Consider the following 19,668-nt stretch of genomic DNA (forward strand, 5'->3'; position numbering starts at 1 on the left):
GCCTGCTTCCTGTCCGTGCTGGGTGTCGTGGAAACAGACAGATAGGCAAATGTCTCCGTAGGCCCAAACAAATCTGCTCTCTAACACTCACAGACCTTTTCACTGTGGGCAAGAAGCCTCCTGAAGGAAGTGTGTGTTTAAATGTCCAATAAAAGCATTATCTATGGGCGATCTATCCAGTGTCCAGACACCCACTACTTCCAGTTATGATACTCTGGTTCCGAAAACAATAATATTAGACACGATAATAATATGAGAACAATAATATTGAACACTGTTCATGTCCATTATCTAAAAATGTGTGTGGTGTGTGTGTGTGTGATAGGTGAGAACTGTGAGACCCTGCTAGCACCCTGCAAACCCAAGCCCTGCAAGAACGGAGGTGAGTGTCAGGAGACTGAAGACTACGAGAGCTTCTCCTGTGTGTGTCCAGAGGGCTGGCAAGGTGAGCGAGCAACATCTTTACAGTAGATTATATGGAATTCCTATGCATGTACAGTGCCTTCAGAAAGTTTCCCCAGCCCTTTACCCTTTCCACATTTTGTTGTGTTACAGCCTGAATAAAACATTTATTAAATTGAGATTTTATGTCACTGATCTACACACAATACCCCATAATGTCAAAGTGGAATTTTGTTTGTAGAAAATCTTTGTAATTACAATTATTTTTTTTGGCTGAAATGTCTTGAGTCAATAAGTGTTCAATACTAGTGGTTAACAGGATTTTTTAATGACTACCCCATCTCTGTACCTCACACAACATACAAAATCTGTAAGGTCCTTCAATCGAGTAGTGAATTTCGAGCACAGATTCTACCACAAAGACCAGAGAGGTTTTTCAAAAGGAAACTGCTCAGGGATGGTGACTTTAAAACACCAATGGTGACTTTAAAACACTTACAGAGTTTAATGGCTGTGATAAGAGAAACCTGTGGATGGATCAACAACATTGTAGTTACTCCACAATACTAACCTAAATGACAAAGTGAAAAGAAGGAAGCTTGTACAGAATAAAAATATTCCAAAACATGCATCCTGTTTGCAGTAAGGCACTAAAGTAAAACTGCTAAAAATATGGCAAAGAAATTTGTGTTTAAGAAATTAAACACAAAGCTTTATGTTTGGGTGCAAATCCAACACAACACATCACTGAGTACCATTCTTCATATGTTCAAACATGGTGGTGGCTGCATCATGTTATGGGAATGCTTTTCATCGGCAAGGACTAGGGAGTTTTTTAGGATAAAAAAAAAACGGAATACAGCTATAAGCACAGGCAAAATCCTAGAGGAAAACCTGGTTCAGTCTGTTTTCCAACAGACACTGGGAGACAAATTCACATTTCAGCAGGACAATAACCTCAAACACAAGGCCAAATATACACTGGAGTTGCTTACCAAGATGACATTGAATGTTCCTGAGTGGCCTAGTCACAGTTTTGACTTAAATCTGCTTGAAGATCTATGTCAAGAAATGAAATGGGTGCCTAACAATGATCAACAATCAACTTGACAGAGCTTGAAGAATTTAAAAAAGAATAATGGGCAAATACTGTACAATCCCAAAAAGATTCAGAGCTGTAATCGCCGCCAAAGGTGCTTCTACAAAGTGTTGACTAAGGGGTGTGAATTCTTATGTAGATTAGATATTTCAATATTTCATTTTTTATAAATTTGCAACAATTAAAAAAAAAAACATGTTTTCACTTTGTCATTACGGGGTATTGTGTGTAGATGGGTGAAAGAAAATCGATTTAATCAATTTTGAATTCCGTCTGTAACACAACAAAATGCAATAAGTCAAAGGGTATGAATACATTCTGAAGGCAGTATATGTACGTTATCTGTATTAGGTTATCTGTATGTTATCAAATTAAAATTATGAAAATGGGCAAATGATCTCAGTGCTGTGTAGTAAACCTCTCCACTCTCTCCTTTCCTCTACCCTCTCTAGGACAGACCTGTGAAGTGGACATTAACGAGTGTGTGAAGAACCCCTGTCTCAATGGGGCCACCTGTGAGAACACCAAAGGCAACTACCACTGTAGCTGCAAGGCCGGCTATGCTGGCCGCAACTGTGAGACCAACATTGACGACTGTAAGCCCAGTAAGTCTCCTATCATCTTCATGACTTCATCATAAAAACAGGTTAATATGAGACAGTGGCCGTGTCTCAATACTCTAAAGTGGCCCCCGTCTCTTTTATTTCATGACTGAGAGGTGAAAGGCCACCACGTCTCTATAAATCCCGTCATGTTCTTTCATGCCAGTAAAACATAAGGAAAGGAAGCTAGTCAAGACTATTGAGTTGTAGCCAGTCTGCTAAGTTATAAGCTAACCTCTCTCCCCGCTCTCTTCCCCCATAGACCCCTGCAGCAATGGAGGTTTCTGTCGGGACGAGGTGGACAACTTTGCGTGCACCTGCCTGCCTGGTTTCCGTGGCACTAAGTGTGAGGAGGACATCAACGAGTGTGACAGTAACCCATGTAAGAATGGAGCCAACTGTACCGACTGTGTCAACAGCTACACCTGCACCTGTCCACCTGGCTTCAGTGGGATACACTGTGAGAACAACACACCTGACTGCACTGAGAGGTAAAGGGAGCTTGAATTCCTATTTAGTTTGGATTTCTCTACCTCACATGGCCTGTTGCATCTCTGTCACAAACCACGAATGCATCTCCAAACTACTTTCTCTTGTCCACTTCTGCCCCCTGTGACAGAAAGTTGAATGACTCAAATATCCCATTATAGCCCAGGATATTCACTCTCAATTCATTTTACTAATTCGACTTACCATGTTTTAAAGTTAATTGAATTTGGTTTTTGAATGACATGTCTGGTATTGCTTTGTGGATGTTTTGTTTAACAGCTCTTGTTTCAACGGTGGGACGTGTGTGGACGGCATCAACACCTACACCTGCCTGTGCCCACCTGGCTTCACTGGCAGCTACTGCCAACACGACATCAATGAGTGTGACTCCAGGCCCTGCCTGAACGGAGGCACCTGCCAGGACAGCTACGGCACCTACAAGTGCATCTGTCTCCAGGGCTACACTGGACTCAACTGCCAGGTACAGTATAGGCCCAGTCACGCTGACTTTACAGTAGACTAGCTGTAGGCTATATACCAGGTTGTTATTGTCAAGTAAAATGTGCTTTTATGGATCATGTACTTGACTAAATAAAGGTGGTATAAATAACTGAAGCTATAAGCTAGTTACCCACTGGGCACACACTGGTTGAATCAACGTTGTTTCCACGTCATTTCAGATGAACACACGTGAAATAGACGTTGAATTGACATCTGTGCCCAATGGGTAATGTTTGTATCTGTGAAACAACAGTGTACATGCTTACTTACAGAAACATTTCCCCCTGTCAGCTAGTGACTAACTGTCTATGGTGTGTGTGTCTCCTCAGAATCTGGTACGCTGGTGTGACTCGTCCCCCTGTCAGAACGGGGGCACCTGTTGGCAGACTGGCACTACTTACAGCTGTGAGTGCCAGACTGGCTGGACAGGGCTCTACTGTGATGTGCCAAGCGTCTCCTGCGAGGTGGCAGCCAAACAGAGAGGTAATACTGGGGGTGTGAAGGAGGGTGTTTGTGTGTCTGTCCTTCTGCATGTATGAGGTGTGTTTGTGTGTGTGTGTGTTTGTGTTAGCCTCAATCATCACTATGCTATTAATTTCACACCACTAACAAAACACAGACTACATACTGATCTCCTCTCTCTTCCCCTCCCCATCTCTCTGCCCTCCCCATCTCTCTGCCCTCCCTATCTCTCTTCCCCTCCCCATCTCTCTTCCCCTCCCCATCTCTCTGCCCTCCCCATCTCTCTGCCCTCCCCATCTCTCTTCCCCTCCCCATCTCTCTTCCCCTCCCCATCTCTCTGCCCTCCCCATCTCTCTGCCCTCCCCATCTCTCTGCCCTCCCCATCTCTCTTCCCCTCCCCATCTCTCTTCCCCTCCCCATCTCTCTGCCCTCCCCATCTCTCTGCCCTCCCCATCTCTCTGCCCTCCTCATCTCTCTTCCCCTCCCCATCTCTCTGCCCTCCCCATCTCTCTGCCCTCCCCATCTCTCTGCCCTCCCCATCTCTCTTCCCCTCCCCATCTCTCTTCCCCTCCCCATCTCTCTGCCCTCCCCATCTCTCTGCCCTCCCCATCTCTCTTACCCTCCCCATCTCTCTGCCCTCCCCATCTCTCTTCCCCTCCCCATCTCTCTTCCCCTCCCCATCTCTCTGCCCTCCCCATCTCATCTCTCTGCCCTCCCCATCTCTCTTCCCCTCCCCATCTCTCTTCCCCTCCCCATCTCTCTGCCCTCCCCATCTCTCTGCCCTCCCCATCTCTCTGCCCTCCCCATCTCTCTTACCCTCCCCATCTCTCTGCACTCCCCATCTCTCTTCCCCTCCCCATCTCTCTTCCCCTCCCCATCTCTCTGCCCTCCCCATCTCATCTCTCTGCCCTCCCCATCTCTCTTCCCCTCCCCATCTCTCTGCCCTCCCCATCTCTCTGCCCTCCCCATCTCTCTTCCCCTCCCCATCTCTCTGCCCTCACCATCTCTCTTCCCCTCCCCATCTCTCTGCCCTCCAGGTGTGGAGGTAATTGCTCTGTGTCGTAACTCAGGCCAGTGTCTGGATGCGGGGAACACTCACTACTGCCACTGCCAGGCAGGCTACACAGGCAGCTACTGTGAAGAGCAGGTGGATGAGTGCATCCCCAACCCCTGTCAGAGCGGATCCACCTGCACTGACTTCCTAGGAGGGTACTCCTGCAAGGTAGGCTGCTCACTAGGAACACAGCACTGTCACTAATGCACATTACATCCAATTGGTACGAATTGTCCTAATTAAGTTACATCAAATGTAATTTAATCCAAGTTTTCACAGGTGCTGGGTGAAATGCATAACAAATGTAGCCTAATGTAGAAATGATACCTAGGCCGAACAGCGATTCATGTGGCCAAAAAAGTGTGTGTTTCCTGGTCTTGGTCTTGCAGAAACATTGTCAGTCAGTCAGGCTCACTTTCCATTGAATGATTTAAATCAGAAAATAAATGAGTGTGTGGGTGTTCTTTCTATAAAAAGAGTCATATCAAACTCTGTATCCAAACTGATGACAAAAGGTTGTTTATTAACAGACTCACAAACTGACATTTATGTAGATCTCTGATGAAAGAGAATTTGCTGTCCTGTGCAGAAAACTGGCAAAACAACCAGGTAAACAGAAACAGCCTTGTTTCATGTCACTCATTGATTTATCTTTTCCCTCTCCTCTCCTAGTGTGTGCCGGGATACGTCGGCACCAACTGCTCCAATGAGATCAATGAGTGTTTCTCCCAGCCGTGCCAGAACGGAGGCACCTGCATTGACCTGATCAATACCTACAAATGCTCCTGTCCCAGGGGAACCCAAGGTCAGGGACCCGCCACCCACCTCCACACACTCTTCCACACCACCCCCCTCTTTCTCTCTATCCCTCTTTCTGTGCTCCTCTCCATCCTCCCACTCTCTCTCTATCCCTCTTTCTGTGCTCCTCTCCATCCTCCCACTCTCTCTCTATCCCTCTTTCTGTGCTCCTCTCCATCCTCCCACTCTCACTCTATCCCTCTTTCTGTGCTCCTCTCCATCCTCCCACTCTCTCTCTATCCCTCTTTCTGTGCTCCTCTCCATCCTCCCACTCTCTCTCTATCCCTCTTTCTGTGCTCCTCTCCATCCTCCCACTCTCTCTCTATCCCTCTTTCTGTGCTCCTCTCCATCCTCCCACTCTCTCTCTATCCCTCTTTCTGTGCTCCTCTCCATCCTCCCACTCTCTCTCTATTCCTCTCTCCCCCCGGTCTCCACTCTTCCTCTCCGCCCGCCCTCTCTCTCTCACTCGCTCTCGCTCTCAATCCACCACACTTCATTAATTAGGGCTTAACAGTGTCCAGCACATGTCCGAAACTCTGGTCCCCGTGAAATACGGGATTGATTTCTCGTATTTCACATGAAGGGAGTGTGTCTTGTTGGTCAGCTAAAGTACTGGTGAAATGAATGTAGCCAAAAAGGTTTTAGAGAAGCAAACGAGAAACATTTTGAAACGGTAAATGAAAAGATGTATTGAACAAGTGCAGGTAGTACATCCATCCTTCTTGATCCCATGTGGTGGTGTCCCAGCTGAGTGTTTTAGAAGAGGCTGACTGTTCCTCTGCTCTCTCCCGCCCGTCCTCTACCTTGCAGGCGTTCACTGTGAGATCAACATAGACGACTGCAACCCCTTCACAGACCCCGTCACCAACGAGCCCAAGTGCTTCAACAAGGGGAAGTGTGTGGACAGGGTGGGAGGTTACCACTGTATCTGTCCCGCCGGCTACGTAGGGGAGCGCTGTGAGGGGGACGTCAACGAGTGCCTGTCCAACCCATGTGACCCCCGCGGGACACACAACTGCGTCCAGCTCACCAACAACTACCGCTGTGATTGCCGTACCGGATATACAGGTAACATATATACAACAATCAGACATGTTGGCTCTGACTGGAGAGTGACTGGGGAGTGACTGGGGAGTGGGGTTGGGTTTAGTTTCATGTCAATTCCAGTTGTTTCATGGGGTTTATATGGGAAAGTAAGGACAAACTGAGTTAATTAAGTCGGACATTTTTCTGTCTTTTTCGAGACAAATCATTGTCCTTGCAGGAGAAATCCCAACAGTAAAAAAATATATATACCACCTCTTCACTGTTTTCCTATAGTATATAGCCCCAGAAGATACAGTTGAGGTCGGATGTTTACATACACCTTAGCCAAATACATTTAAACTCAGTTTTTCACAATTCCTGACATTTAATCCTAGTAAAAATACACTGTCTTAGGTCAGTTAGGATCACCACTTTATTTTAAGAATATGAAATGTCAGAATAATAGTATATTTATTTATTATATATTTATTTTATTTCACCTTTATTTAACCAGGTAGGCTAGTTGAGAACAAGTTCTCATTTACAATTGCGACCTGGCCAAGATAAAGCAAAGGAGTGCGACAAAAACAACAACACAGAGTTACACATGGGATAAACAAACGTAAGTCAATAACACAATATAAAAATAAAAATCTATATACAGTGTGTACAAATGTAGATTAGGGAGGTAAGGCAATCAATAGGCCATAGTGGCGAAATAATTACAATTAAGCATTAACACTGGAGTGATAGATGCGCAGATGATGATGTGCAAGTAGAGATACTGGGGTGCAAAAGACCAAAAATAAAAACAATATGGGGATGAGGTAGTTGGGTGGGCTATTTACCGATGAGCTGTGTACAGGTGCAGTGATCGGTAAGCTGCTCTGACAGCTGATTTATTTCAGCTTTTATTTCTTTCATCACATTCCCAGTGGGTCAGAAGTTTACATACACTCAATTAGTATTTGGTAGCATTGCCTTTAAATTGTTTAACTTGGGTCAAATGTTTCGGGTAGCCTTCCACAAGCTTCCCACAATAAGTTGGGTGAATTTTGGCCCATTCGTCCTGACACTGGTGTAACTGAGTCAGGTTTGTAGGCCTCCTTGCTCGCACACGCTTTTTCAGTTCTGCCCACAAATGTCCTACAGTATTGAGGTCAGGGCTTTGTGATGGCCACTCCAATAGTCTAACGATTGTCGTCGGGAGAAGGAGAGGAGGATCAAAGTGCAGCGTGGTACGTATCCATAATACTTTTAATAAAGATGAGCACGTGAACAAAAACAACAAAACGACCAACAAACAGTTCTGAAAGGTGCAACAAACACTAAACAGAAAATAACCACCCACAACTCAAAGTGGGAAAACAGGCTACCTAAGTATGGTTCTCAATCAGAGACAACGATTGACAGCTGCCTCTGATTGGGAACCATACCAGGCCAAACACAATAGAAATAAAAAATATAGACATACATACATAGAATGCCCACCCACATCACACCCTGACCAAACAAAAAATAGAAACATACGTTTGACAAATAGCTTGACTTTGTTGTCCTTAAGCCATTTTGCCACAACTTTGGAAGTATGCTTGGGGTCATTGTCCATTTGGAAGAACCATTTACGACTAAGCTTTAACGTCCTGACTGATGTCTTGACATGTTGCTTCAATATATCCAATAAATTTCCTCCCTCATGATGCCGTCTATTTTGTGAAGTGCACCAGTCCCTCCTGCAGCAAAGCACCCCCGCAACATGATGCTGCCACCCCCGTGCTTCACGGTTGGGATGGTGTTCTTCGGCTTGCAAGCATCCCCCTTTTTCCTCCAAACATAACGATGGTCATTATGGCCAAACAGTTCTATTTTTGTTTCATCAGACCACAGGACATTTCTACAAAAAGTACCATCTTTGTCCCCATGTGTAGTTGCAAACCGTAGTCTGGCTTTTTTATGGCGGTTTTGGAGCAGTGGCTTCTTCCTTGCTGAGCGGCCTTTTAGGTTATGTTGACATAGGACTCGTTTTACTGTGGATATAGATACTTTTGTACCTGTTTCCTACAGCATCTTCACAAGGTCCTTTGCTGTTGTTCTGGGATTGATTTGCACTTTTCACACCAAAGTACGTTCATTTCTAGGAGACAGAACTCGTCTCCTTCCTGAGCGGTATGATGGCTGATTGGTCCCATGGTGTTTATACTTGCGTACTATTGTTTGTACAGATGAACGTGGTACCTTCAGGCGTTTGGAAATTGCTCCCAAGGATGATCCAGACTTGTGGTCTACAATGTTTTTTTCTGAGGTCTTCGCTGATTTCTTTTGATTTTCCCATGATGTCAAGCAAAGAGGCACTGAGTTTGAAGTTAGGCCTTAAAATACATCCACGGGTACACCTCCAATTGACTCAAATGATTGACTCAAATCGGAAGCTTCTAAAGCCATGACATAATTTTCTGGAATTTTCCAAACTGTTTGAAGGCACAGTCAACTTAGTGTATGTAAACTTCTGACCCACTGGAATTGTGATATTATAAGTGAAATAATCTGTCTGTAAACAATTGTTGGAAAAATTACTTGTGTCATGCACAAAGTAGATGTCTTAACCGACTTGCCAAAAGTATAGTTTGAGTGGTTGAAAAACGAGTTTTAATAACTCCAACCTAATTGTATGTAAACTTCCGACTTCAACTGGAAGTATTTACTCTGTATGGCATTAAATGTTAACCTGTGATTGGCTTATTGATAAGGGGATTCAGTCCTTGATGTAACTATATCTCTCTGTGACCCTACAGGCCAGCGTTGTGACACAGTGTTTGACGGCTGTAAGAGCAAACCCTGTCGTAACGGAGGGACATGTGCCGTAGCCAGCAACACTCCTCACGGCTTCATCTGCAAGTGTCCACCTGTAAGTTCACACACAACTAAGGCTGCTGGCATATTATACTGCATACAAGACGCATACTGTATATAAAGACATTGAGCAGATGTATTACACTGTGTTGTCATTCATTAAATGTACTGTAATCGTAGTACTAGTAGTACTAGATTGACACATTTGCTCTCCTTCCCCTCTACAGGGCTACACTGGCTCTACCTGTGAGTACGATGCCCACTCATGTGGGAGTCTCCACTGCCGTAATGGTGGCACCTGCATCTCCGGACACAAGAGCCCCAAGTGTCTCTGTCCCTCCTCGTTCACGGGGCCAGGGTGTGAATACCCTACAGACAGCCCCTGTAACACCAACCCCTGCTACAACGGGGGAACCTGTGAGTACAGCTCAGAGGCTCCATACTACCACTGCGTATGCCCCACCAACTTCAACGGCCTGCTATGTCACATCCTGGACTACAGCTTCCTGGGTGGGTTTGGCCGTGACATCACGCCCCCGCCAGAGGTGGAGGTGAGCTGTGAGATCCCCCAGTGTGAGGAAAGAAAGGGGAACAAGTTCTGTGATACCTTGTGTAACAACCACGCGTGTGGCTGGGACGGGGGCGACTGCTCGCTCAACTTCAACGACCCGTGGAAGAACTGCACGTCGTCCCTGCAGTGCTGGCGTTACTTCAATGACGGGAAGTGTGACGAGCAGTGCAACAACGCCGGCTGTCTCTACGATGGCTTTGACTGTCAGAACCTGGAGGGCCAGTGCAAGTGAGTGTCATCAGGGTCTAAACACTGAATACTAGCTAAGGGGAGGCCAGTCCACATGGAGAGCTACTGGCTATGCAGGGTTCAGCTCCAGACCTGATTCAGCTAATGCTGTAGAGAATAGAGGAAGAATAAAGGCTGAGTAGAGATACAAGCTTTTCTTTCATCATTATACATCCCATTAAAAGTCATACTGAATGATACTCTAATCTCTTGTCTCTCCAGCCCTCTGTACGACCAGTACTGTAAAGACCACTATGCGGACGGCCACTGTGACCAGGGCTGCAACAACGCTGAGTGTGAGTGGGATGGTCTGGACTGTGCTAACAACATGCCAGAGAAGCTGGCGGTGGGCCGCCTGGTCATCGTGGTCCACATCATGCCCGACCAGCTCCGGAACAACTCGCTTGGCTTCCTGCGGGAGCTGAGCCGCGTTCTCCACACCAACGTGGTGTTCCGGCAGGACTCCAAGGGAGAGATGATGATCTACCCGTACTACGGCAGTGAGCAGGAGCTGAACAAACACAACATAAAGCGCTCAGTGGGTTGGACAGAGATCCCTGGCACCATGCTCAGCTCCATGAGGAATAGCCTGTATACTATAGCCAGTGGAAACAGACGCAGACGCAGGGAGCTGGACCCCATGCTGATCAAAGGGTAAGGATTAGAAAAATGTTCTGGAAACAATCCTCATTTGGAATCTGGATTTCAGCTGAATGTTCATGCAAACCTCATATTGTCATGAATCAAAAATGTGAAAGTCAAGCTAGGACTAAGTATTTGTTGTGGAAAGTAAACTGGCCTTCCATATCTTTAGTTTTCCATCACAATAGATGATTATATAACAAATATATCAGTGTCTGGCTTTCTAAGAACTTCTGGTAGTTTTGTGAGAACAGAAACCATTGTGCTCTTCTACTTTCTCTCTGGGCTTTAGATCAGGTCTAATGTGTATAATATGACTCTGTCCTCCACAGCTCCATCGTGTACCTGGAGATTGACAACCGCCAGTGCTTTCAGCAGTCCACAGAGTGCTTCCAGAGTGCCACTGATGTAGCAGCCTTCCTGGGGGCCCTGGCCTCCAGTGGAAACCTCAATATTCCCTACATCATAGAGGCTGTTCACAGTGAGTTTCTATCTTCTTCCATGTTAACAGTCACTAACAGGGTACTGCTGCAACACCCAAGGTTTGCATCCCTAATGCTTCTATAATCATACCTCAGCCCTACACACACACACACACACACACACACACACACACACACACACACACACACACACACACACACACACACACACACACACACACACACACACACACACACACACACACACACACACACACACACACACACACACACACACACACACTGATGGTATTCATCCCCTAGGTCTTAACCCTCCAACACCACAAAAGGGTGATATGGTGTTCTTTGAGTGTGTATTTCATTCAACAATGGAACAAATGTACTAGTGAATCACATGGACTAAACAATCAATGCAGTAGTCTGTGTGTAAATCCAATGGCTTCAGGCTCCAAAATGGTTAATTGCCGTAAATCAACTCATCCAGCCCCCTACCCAATCCACATACCATTCTAACACACACACACACGCACACGCACACACACACACACACTTCATCCTACAGTGTAAGTCTGCTGCAACCTTCAGCTTGCTGAATGTAATACCAGGACTTTATGCATCTCTAAGGGTTTGGGTTGGGAGAGTTTATCATTTCAAAATCGTTAGTAAAAAAAAAAGAGAAGAAAAATTGATCGGGAGTGTGCTAGAAGTTGGGAGTCTTTGTTATCTTGAAAATCCTAATAAATCCTTAGTCTTTACAGCTTAAAGCGCGTGCAGTAATTTGAAGTTCATTAATCCCTCCCTTTTTTCCCCTTAAAGAAGAAATGGTAGAGTTGTCTCCTGGTACCCTGGGCTGAGAGGGGAGAGGAGGTGGTGGTGGATTTTCATTTTTTTTATCTCTAGCTCTATTTGATGAAAAGTGGTTAGCAATTGTGATTATTACAGAAAAGGAACAACCTTGTTTTACAAACGGCGCTCATCATTCCTGTTGTAGCTCTGGCCGTGGAATACTAGGCTCCAGGAGGGGGTTTTACTAGACTAGAGGAGCTGGACTATCAGTCCTCCTCAGACCAATCCAGCGCCTGCCTGCCTGGCTGGGTTCTCAGGCTGCGCCGCTGTCCGCCTTACCATGTTGTCCTTTCCCCCTCCAGGTGAGGTTGACCCCCAGCCTCCGTCTGAGCTTTACCCCATCTACGCGGTCCTGGCCGGGCTGGCCCTCCTGGCTTTCGTGGGTGTGGGGATGGTCGCCTCACGGAAGCGTCGTCGCGAGCACGGCCAGTTGTGGTTCCCGGAGGGCTTCAAGATCAGTGAGCCCAACAAGAAGAAGAGGAGGGAGCCGGTGGGGGAGGATTCAGTGGGATTGAAGTAAGTGTCCCAGGTTTCCATGCGCCACCACATTGTTTTCCCGCCATGGGTCTTAGTTTGCTTGTCGTGGGTTTGGTCATAGCAGGGTGTGGAACGGTGAAGAGAGTTTATGGGACTGAGAGATGTAGCTGGCGATGAGAAAGAGGGGGGACGGGGTTTGTTTGGATCATTAATGATAATAATACATCAGGTATAGGTAACGTGCGCATTAATTGACTTATCGGAGCGATAGGGGTTGGGGGGGGGTCAATCAATGCTTTTATTTCGGTGTTGGTGAACTACCACTGAGGAAGAGTGCTCAGCTGGGATAGTTAGCTAGCTCGCTTTTGCTGTATCAGGATTTTCAATGGGATTTCCCTCGGATCACAGGCCACTGAAAAACCTCTCGGACATATCACTGATGGACGACAACCAGAATGAATGGGGAGAAGAGGAGCCTTCGGACACCAAGCGCTTTAGGGTAAGAAGTCTAACTACATCACATACTGGCATTTGGAGAGAAAGGCGGGAATAAGAGTAGAACATGGATTTATAAAGAAATACCTATAGAGAAATAATAAGAAAAGATCTTCAGTCAGAGATTTTCTCTTTATCATCATTATAATAGTCTTCAAATATCACTAGATTCAAGTTTTTGTTTAAATATTTGTGCATTTACATAGGCTATTTAATTAGCTTTAATTTAATATCCACCAATGTTTAGATATAGAAAATATAGTCTCCTTTGTGGTGGTTTTTGGTTTTATTGTCCTGAATGTCAGCATTTTAGTAAGTAAAAGTTGGTTAGTTAAACGTTAGGTTGCAAATAGCTTTGAGCTGAAATGCTTTGGTTGCGGTTTGAGCTAATTGACTGTCCATCTGCCCCTGATCTGGTTCCGGCAGTTTGAGGAGCAGGCGATACTGGATCTGGATGGCCAGACAGACCACCGCCAGTGGACCCAGCAGCACCTGGACGCAGCTGATCTCCGTATCCCCTCCATCGCCCCCACACCCCCTCAGGGCGAGATCGAGAATGACTGCATGGACGTCAACGTACGGGGACCAGGTGTGTACACAACCACTCGGTTCATTGTTAGGGAATTTAGGACAGATTTTAACCGTGAACTTCATACCCATCTCCTATTTCCCTTCTGACATGTATTATTAAATGTCATGAAATTACATGACAATATTTGTGGTGAATACATAATGTTTGACCATTTAACTTGTAGAATATTGTACCATTTAATCAGTTGCCTGGTGTGTAGGACTTGCAAAATGGTTATGTGGAATTGGTTAATTCTGCCCCAGCTGCAGTGCACAGGTCAAGACTAAATATTTTTGAACGGCACATTTCAGTTGTCAATACTGGTGTAGAGTTAGAAAGATGAGAGGTGTACATAATTATGAGTCATTGGAAGTGGCAGGGTACATTTAGATAAAAAGATAAACAATTATTTTATAATGATTCACATATTAGCATAACTCATACTTTTAATTACTCATTAAATTAAGTAATTAACATAGTTATTCCTATTTCATTGTATTACCTAAAATATTGCTTTGTAAAGAAGTTAAACAAAACTGTCTTAACATCATGTTTGAAGGTATTTTTCTGCCTCGTCAAATATTAATTGTTTGATTTACACCTTATCTGAGTGAGCAATAGCAAGGGGGCGAGACAGAGAGAGCATGTGTGTGGGAGCAGCTAAAGCCTTGTGTCCTCAGGGTAAGGGGATCCAGATCAAAGCATGCAGCTAGAAGCCCTGAACCCAGGGGAAAACTCCCTTCCAGATTAATGCTTACATCCATCATTGGACCATTAATAGGTCTTTCTTGTCATATGCTTTATTAATAAAACCAATAACAGAACAAAAATAAAGAACACACTTTTATTGAGAGCCAAACCCCCTGAAGAGTAAGGCACTCTTCAACAGTAGAGCACAACACACAGACTGTTTCTCTCCTTCACCAATCAATGAGCCTGAATCAACCAAATCTGTGAGATCTGGGGGCTTGCTATTCTTTTGAAGAGGAGAAACCCATCCAAGTCGACTGTCTGAGCCTCCTCTCAGAGATGATAATGCTCAGTTTTCCATCTGCCTAGGTTTACCAAAGCTCTGTGTCTTCCTGCAGCTCCCCAATGCCTAGCTTGATCAGAATCCGTTATCGAAAAGAGAGCTGTGATGATTCACCCAGACAAAAGCATCAAATTCTCATTAGATTTGTTTGTTGCTTTGTTTAGTCTTATGCTGACCCTGCGCTAGTGCACTGGACTGTCAATGCTGAGGTGTGGTCAACTCCCCTGGTAATAAAGTATGGTCTCTCCCTCCCTCCCTCCTCTCCATCCAGATGGCTTCACCCCCCTGATGATCGCCTCCTGTAGCGGTGGAGGTCTGGAAACAGGAAACAGCGAGGAGGAGGAAGACGCCTCTGCCAACGTGATCAGTGATTTCATTTACCAGGGTGCTAACCTCCACAGTCAGACAGACCGCACAGGGGAGACCGCCCTTCATCTCGCTGCCCGCTACGCCCGCTCTGATGCTGCCAAGCGTCTTCTGGAGGCCAGTGCAGATGCCAACATCCAGGACAACATGGGCAAGACCCCGTTACACGCTGCCGTGGCCGCTGATGCGCAGGGCGTCTTCCAGGTAGGGGGTCAAATGCAGATACATTTTTGTTCTTGTGTAGCAAAGAGATCTACTGTATTGGATTGGTAATGTGCCCTTGCTTCCTTAGTATCTCTAAAGATAATCTCATACGACAGGGATCATCAACTAGATTTTTGGAGCAGATGGTCGGGGGGCCGGAACATAATTACTAATCATTTGTGGATTGCAAATTGACCGCAAGAAGCCCAAACAGATACATTATTTGAATAAAACATGTAGAATATAATAATTTCAAGATTTCGTTGCATTTGTATACGATCATGTTTATCTCTATTATGCATGGGAATACTTGGAAACAGATTTCCAAAATTAAAATCACTGATTTCCTGGTGTTTTTACAGACTTTTTTTTGTTGCTCAGATAACCTGTTGGTCCAAATAAAACCACAGCGGGCCTCAAGTTGGGTAATCCTGTCATACAAGGTTAACCAACTCATTGTATCTTTCTGTAGATTTTGATCAGGAATCGTGCCACAGACCTGGATGCCCGCATGCACGACGGCACCACCCCTCTGATCCTGGCAGCCCGCCTGGCAGTGGAGGGCATGGTGGAGGAGCTCATCAACTGCCATGCTGACGTCAACGCTATCGATGACTTTGGTAGGGCTCATATCTCAATGCTGAATCTCTATGGGCTTCATCGCCTCATCGTATTCTTTCAATCAGAGCTAGAGGTGAAGCACATTCAATCCACAAATTAAATCAAACAAGGAATTTGTCATTGGAAATGGGCAGAAGATAAGATAAAGTCCATGTGCTTTTACAAAATGTTTTCATTTTAGACAGGCATGGGTTGTGTACTGAACGTGTTTTTCTGCCTGCCTCGCTCTCACCAGGCAAATCTGCTCTGCACTGGGCAGCAGCAGTGAACAACATTGAAGCAGCTACCGTACTACTTAAGAATGGAGCCAACAAGGACATGCAGAACAACAAGGTAAGGAATCTTTGCTGCCTGATGGAACACAATATAATACAATATTTCTGTAAGTTACATTCCTTCAACATTTAAGCTTTATTTATACAGGTTATTGTCACTGAGATAAAATCTCTTTTGCAAGACAGAGCTGTCTATCTGTGGTCCACTGTAAACACATTTCTCTCTGTTTGTCTGTGTGTCTGCCTCAGGAGGAGACCCCTCTGTTCCTTGCTGCAAGGGAAGGAAGCTACGAGACGGCCAAGGTCCTGCTGGAGCACTTTGCTAACCGCGAGATAACTGATCACATGGACCGGCTGCCCCGAGACATAGCGCAAGAGAGGATGCACCATGACATTGTCCGTCTCATGGACGAGTACAACCTGGTCCGCAGCCCGCCCATGCACAGCCATGGCCATGGAGGCTCCATGGGCACCACTCTGTCCCCCCCTCTCTGCTCCCCCAACAGCTACTTGGGCAGCATGAAGCCCTCGGTCCAGAGCAAGAAGGCCCGCAAGCACAGCGCCAAGGGCATCGGCTGCAAGGACGGCAAGGACATGAAGAACAAGAAGAAAACCTCCCAGGATGGAAAGGGAGGAAGTCTGTTGGACAGCTCAGCTGTTCTGTCCCCCGTGGACTCCCTGGAGTCTCCACACGGGTATATCTCTGACGTGGCGTCCCCTTCCATGATGACGTCCCCCTTCCAGCAGTCCCCGTCCATGTCACTCAACCACCTCCAGGGGATGTCCGACCCCCATATGGGGGTCAACCACATGGGTATGCCCAACAAGCAGGAGCTAGCGCGCATGCAGTTTGACCCGCTTCCGCCCCGTCTCACCCACCTTCCGTTGTCAGGCTCCAACTGCTCTGGGGGCATGAACGGCCAGTGTGATTGGCTCTCCAGGATTCACGCCAGCATGGGCCAGCCCGGACAGTTCAACCCCATGAGGGTTGGTCCTGTCGGGGGGCAGGGCGGTCTGCACCAGGGAAGCGGGCAGCACGGCATGATGACCTCTCTCCACACCGGGCTTCCCGCCACCAGCCTGTCCCAGATGTTGAGCTACCAGGGCCTGCAGAACACCCGGCTGGCCTCGCAGCCCCACCCCATGCAGCAGGTCCAACAGCAGATGCAGATGCAGCACCAACAGAACCTACAACAGCAGCTCCAACAGCAGCAACAGAGCATCCAGCTGCAGCACCAGAACTCTAGCACTGGCAGCAGTGGCCATGCCAGCAACCAGAACTTCATCAGCACCGAGCTGAGTGGCTCAGAGATCCAGCAGGGCACAGGGAACCAGGGCTCCATACCCATCCACACCATCCTGCCCCAGGAGACCCAGATCATGAGCCAGAACCTGCCCAGCACCCAGTACCTCACCCCTCCCTCCCAGCACAGCTACTCCGGACCCATGGACAACACCCCCAACCACCAGCTACAGGTCCCCGACCACCCCTTTCTGACCCCCTCCCCCGGGTCTCCCGACCAATGGTCCAGCTCATCCCCGCATTCTAACATGTCTGACTGGTCGGAGGGCATCTCAAGTCCACCAACCAGCAGCATGCAGTCTCAGATCGGACATATCCCCGATCAGTTCAAGTAGAGAGTTTGCATTGCTTTGCCAAATGGACTGATAGATATTTTTGTATGAAAAGGCACTCTTGAGAAAACAAAACAAAAAGACAGAGCTATGGACTGATTTGACCCAAAGCTCTTTTATATGCTTTTATACTAACAGTAAGAATTACCTATGTTTTATTCCTTCTCGTATTATTTATTAATGTCTTATTTATACCTTTTCTTCCGCCTGCTTACATTAATGTGTGAACCAAGGTGTCAGACCATAGTCAGAGCAGAGGTGAAACTTGTAGGGATACTGTAGCTTTGTTTATTTTTTATATGTAGTGCTTTTGTCTGCAGTATACTGAGTTATTCAGATGTACACTGGGTATTTATTTGTTTAGAAATTTTGCCTTTTCATTTTCGCCAGATTTTTAATCAAACTCTTGTTTATATTTTTTAAATCTTAAATCCAGTGTTATTTCAATTTGTGTTTTGAGTTTTGTTAAATATTCAAGAACATTGCATTTATTTGCTGACAGAGCAAACCATCATAAAAATAATTCATATTTTTCTCAGCTGTGGTCAGGGATGCTGTATGAATAAATGATCTTATTTCTGGACGCAGTTTCCATGTTCACATTTCAAACAGGTCTTCTGACCAAAAGCAAGAATCTGCTAAATAAAGTGCTTGAGTTATAAGTAGTTCTTGGATCAATGCAGCATAAGCCTCTTGATTGGATTGTCTGTATGTGTCTGTGTGGCGCTGCGTTTATATGTGTTGGGGGAATGGTAAGGTAATGCACAGTATAACGCCAGCTTGGAGATTGACAGTTAATACAGTAGAACAGGCTTGAGTCTATATGTCCTGTGTCCCTTAGTCGGTCAAGAAATGGTCAAGATGTTATTCTAAATGATTATTTGGAAATTAACTTTCCCTCTCCCTCCAATTGTTTGAGCCTTTGGCTTGTTTTGTTTCAATGTAAATATGAATATGTATTTCCTTTGTAAGCAGGATTTTGTTTCAGAAATCTTAAGTCTTAAGAATTCCATTTGGATAAGAGGTTTCACAATGATCCACAGTAATAAAAAAAGACATACAGAACACGTATTTGACTCTGTATCACTGAGGAAGAGATCTGAAAGGTGTATACAAACAACATAAATATAAGAGATGTTTTAAGCCCTTACAGATAAATAATAACAGAAATATTGAGGAGTTATACAATTATTATTTATTGACTGTTTCTGTGATACAGAATAATCCACAGATGATTATTTGGATGAATGTTGGATGATTTTTTTTACTCTATGTAAAAAGGAAGACTGTGGGGTGTCCTGTTTCTATAGTGTGTCCTCGCCTGATGCTTTGTGAGATGCTGTGAATGGTATAAGTTCTCAATTTGTTTCATTCAAACCCAAGGCTGTAGTATCTGCAATAAAATGTTACCTTCCTGCAAAGTTTCAATTTGCATAAAATGTATTTTTCTTCCACTACCTGACTGTCAATCTGTAAAAAAAATAAAATCTTCATATAATAAAAGATACCAATGCGTGTCTTGATTTCAACTTGTCTTCCGTGGTCTTTGCTGTCTGAATATCAATTGACTGGAGTTAGTAGCCCCATCTTGTAAAGTATACCAAGTCTTACAGTTCTTCATTTCAAGATATCAGTTTGGTCTACAAAATCCAGTCTGTTGTAGTTGAACAATATGGACTCAGCAACCATACAAGCACAATCAAACTCAGGTGATCTGATACAGAGAAACAAAAAGTGAGCGAGAGTAAGAGTACATGTGCGTGTGTTTGTGTGTGAGAGAGAGAGTAAGAGTACATGTGTGTGTGTTTGTGTGTGTGAGAGAGAGCGAGAGAGAGTAAGAGTACATGTGTGTGTGTTTGTGTGTGTGTGAGAGAGAGAGACAGAGTAAGAGTACATGTGTGTGTGTTTGTGTGTGTGTGTGAGAGAGAGAGAGAGAGTAAGAGTACATGTGTGTGTGTTTGTGTGTGAGAGAGAGAGA

At 45.4% G+C, this 19,668-nt stretch overlaps 1 protein-coding gene across 1 annotated transcript in view; it reads left to right on the plus strand.

Moving 5' to 3' along the window:
• LOC129853306 (neurogenic locus notch homolog protein 1-like) overlaps window positions 1-19,219 on the plus strand; it is a 57,896-nt gene extending 38,677 nt beyond the window's left edge. Inside the window, exons 16-34 of the mRNA XM_055919199.1 lie at window positions 326-445; window positions 1,954-2,106; window positions 2,366-2,594; window positions 2,872-3,073; window positions 3,423-3,576; window positions 4,593-4,777; window positions 5,282-5,414; window positions 6,218-6,475; window positions 9,226-9,338; window positions 9,511-10,082; window positions 10,305-10,736; window positions 11,057-11,205; window positions 12,316-12,529; window positions 12,899-12,989; window positions 13,412-13,574; window positions 14,861-15,159; window positions 15,632-15,779; window positions 16,016-16,113; window positions 16,305-19,219. Of these exons, the coding sequence (XP_055775174.1) occupies window positions 326-445; window positions 1,954-2,106; window positions 2,366-2,594; window positions 2,872-3,073; window positions 3,423-3,576; window positions 4,593-4,777; window positions 5,282-5,414; window positions 6,218-6,475; window positions 9,226-9,338; window positions 9,511-10,082; window positions 10,305-10,736; window positions 11,057-11,205; window positions 12,316-12,529; window positions 12,899-12,989; window positions 13,412-13,574; window positions 14,861-15,159; window positions 15,632-15,779; window positions 16,016-16,113; window positions 16,305-17,693 (5,102 nt within the window). The 3' untranslated portion in view covers window positions 17,694-19,219. The remainder of the gene's footprint in view (window positions 1-325; window positions 446-1,953; window positions 2,107-2,365; window positions 2,595-2,871; window positions 3,074-3,422; window positions 3,577-4,592; window positions 4,778-5,281; window positions 5,415-6,217; window positions 6,476-9,225; window positions 9,339-9,510; window positions 10,083-10,304; window positions 10,737-11,056; window positions 11,206-12,315; window positions 12,530-12,898; window positions 12,990-13,411; window positions 13,575-14,860; window positions 15,160-15,631; window positions 15,780-16,015; window positions 16,114-16,304) is intronic.
• Window positions 19,220-19,668: the final 449 nt, after the last annotated feature.

The sequence above is a fragment of the Salvelinus fontinalis genome, chromosome 4 (assembly GCF_029448725.1).
Source record: "Salvelinus fontinalis isolate EN_2023a chromosome 4, ASM2944872v1, whole genome shotgun sequence".
Classification (NCBI taxonomy): Eukaryota; Metazoa; Chordata; class Actinopteri; order Salmoniformes; family Salmonidae; genus Salvelinus; species Salvelinus fontinalis.